General features: G+C 36.5%; 1 protein-coding gene across 1 annotated transcript in view; it reads right to left on the bottom strand.

The window, feature by feature from the left end:
- Window positions 1-1,850, bottom strand: part of LOC101852197 (glutathione S-transferase 1) — a gene marked incomplete in the record, with an annotated part of 16,924 nt that overhangs the window by 12,736 nt on the left and 2,338 nt on the right. Inside the window, 1 exon segment of the mRNA XM_013085638.1 lies at window positions 1,294-1,394. Within this exon segment, the coding sequence (XP_012941092.1) occupies window positions 1,294-1,394 (101 nt within the window).

Raw genomic sequence — 1,850 nt, 5'->3', positions numbered from 1 at the left:
CTCTCTCTCTCTCTCTCTCTCTCTCTCTCTCTCTCTCTCTCTCTCTCTTTCTCTCTCTCTCTCACCCCACTCTCCCCCTCTCTCTTGCTGAAAATAATAGAAGTAAGAGATAGACCAAGAATAACAGCAGACTTGTTGGACCTGCCAATGTACTGAAGTGCTCAAGCTGTCTGATTTCCAGGCAGTCCGATATTTTGCCATCAATAATTAATTGTGAACTTTATTCAAACGGACATAGCGTTATTCTGCCCTGTAATCGTTGTCTTTGGTTTCCAAACGGTTGAAATGAGGTCAGTGAGTTAGACCTTTTTTTTTTTTGTTAGAATATCTGGTCGTTTCGTTATCGAGATCGGTATGCCTACTTCAAAAATTTGCAGAGCTAAACGATAATACTATCAAAAGGAGAAAGGTTATTATAAAGGATCACCTTGGAGAAGATAGACTGATGAGTGCGACAAGAAATAGTTGTAAAGTAGTATGTGATTAATGTAAAACATGAATAAGTAATAGAATTGGTTCGGCTCGACGTGCCATTGTAGCAGATAAAACTACTGTACTGTCGTTTCTAAAAGTATTTTTTTTTCTTTTTCTTTATTTTTTTTTAAAAGGGGGGGGGGCGGAGGGTAATTAGAGCAATTTTTTATTTGTTTTGTATGTTTGTTTGTTGTTGTTGTTGTTGTTGGGGTTTTTTGCTGTCTTGTTGTTTCTGTTATTATTGTTATTGTCTGTGCTATTGTTAATTATGAAAGTGTTTTAGCACGTTATAAGTGGAACTAAATGAAAGGTTTGCATTCGAAAAGTCAACACTATCTGTGTAGTAGGATAGATTTCAAAAACAGTTCATCATAAAAAAGCCAATTAATGAAAGTAATAACTCTGTTTTAACCTTTAGAAACCTTTGTTCACTGTCATTTTATTTTCTGTTCCTCTCACCCCAAAAATTAATGTAGTTTCGGAAAATATGCAGCAATGCCAAAATGATTCGAAATTTCATTTCACGAGTTATACAGTTACAAGATGTTGTAAGAAAAGGTGCTGAAATTTATGGAGCGACCTTGGGAATCCTTGCACTATCTCATATTAAATTAATCGTTTTATTGCTGATGGTTGGAGTGCGCTTTTAGTAGGTCCTACTTTGTCCCTTTCCCTATGCTGTTTATGTCTATAAATGTTGCTTCTTTTCTGCTCTATTAGACTGTAAGTATGTATAATATTATGTGCTTCTCTTTATTCAAACTCAACCCCGTTTTATTGAAAAGATCAGTCAGCGTTTTCTTTTGGAACTGTACTCACGGAATGCCAGCGTAGTTGAAGATCATGCGGAACAACTCTGCCGTGCCTCTCCGCTCCCGAGACACGATTTTGAACTTTGTGAATCCGAGGAACTGTGTTCTCTGTGGGGAGAAGAGGGAATAGTTGTGTGTTGTGTAATATGTTGTCTTTTCTGATGTTGTTTGTTGTTGTTGTTGTTGTTGTTGTTGTTGTTGTTGTTGTTGATGGTGATGTATTGTTGTTGTTGTTGTTGTTGTTGTTGTTGTTGTTGTTGTTGTTGTTGTTGTTGTTGTTGTTGTTGTTGTATTGTTGTTGTAGTTGTTGTTGTTGGTGTTGTTGTTGTTGTTGCTGTTGATGGTTGTGCTGTTATTGGTATTAATGAAGACGATGATGCTGTTTTTGTTGTTGTTGTTTTTGTTGTTAAGGTTGATATTGTTGTTGTTATTGTTGTTGCTGTTGATGATGATGGTCGTGATGCTGTTGGTATTAATGAAGATGATGATGATGATGTTTTTGTTGTTGTTGTTATGGTTGATATTGTTGTTGTTGTTGGTGGTGGTGGTGGTGGTGGTGGTGGT

This window comes from Aplysia californica, unplaced genomic scaffold (assembly GCF_000002075.1).
Source record: "Aplysia californica isolate F4 #8 unplaced genomic scaffold, AplCal3.0 scaffold00393, whole genome shotgun sequence".
Taxonomy (NCBI): Eukaryota; Metazoa; Mollusca; class Gastropoda; order Aplysiida; family Aplysiidae; genus Aplysia; species Aplysia californica.
The sequence above is the reverse complement of the archived record's forward strand: the minus strand, read 5'-3'. Positions and strand labels throughout refer to the sequence as shown.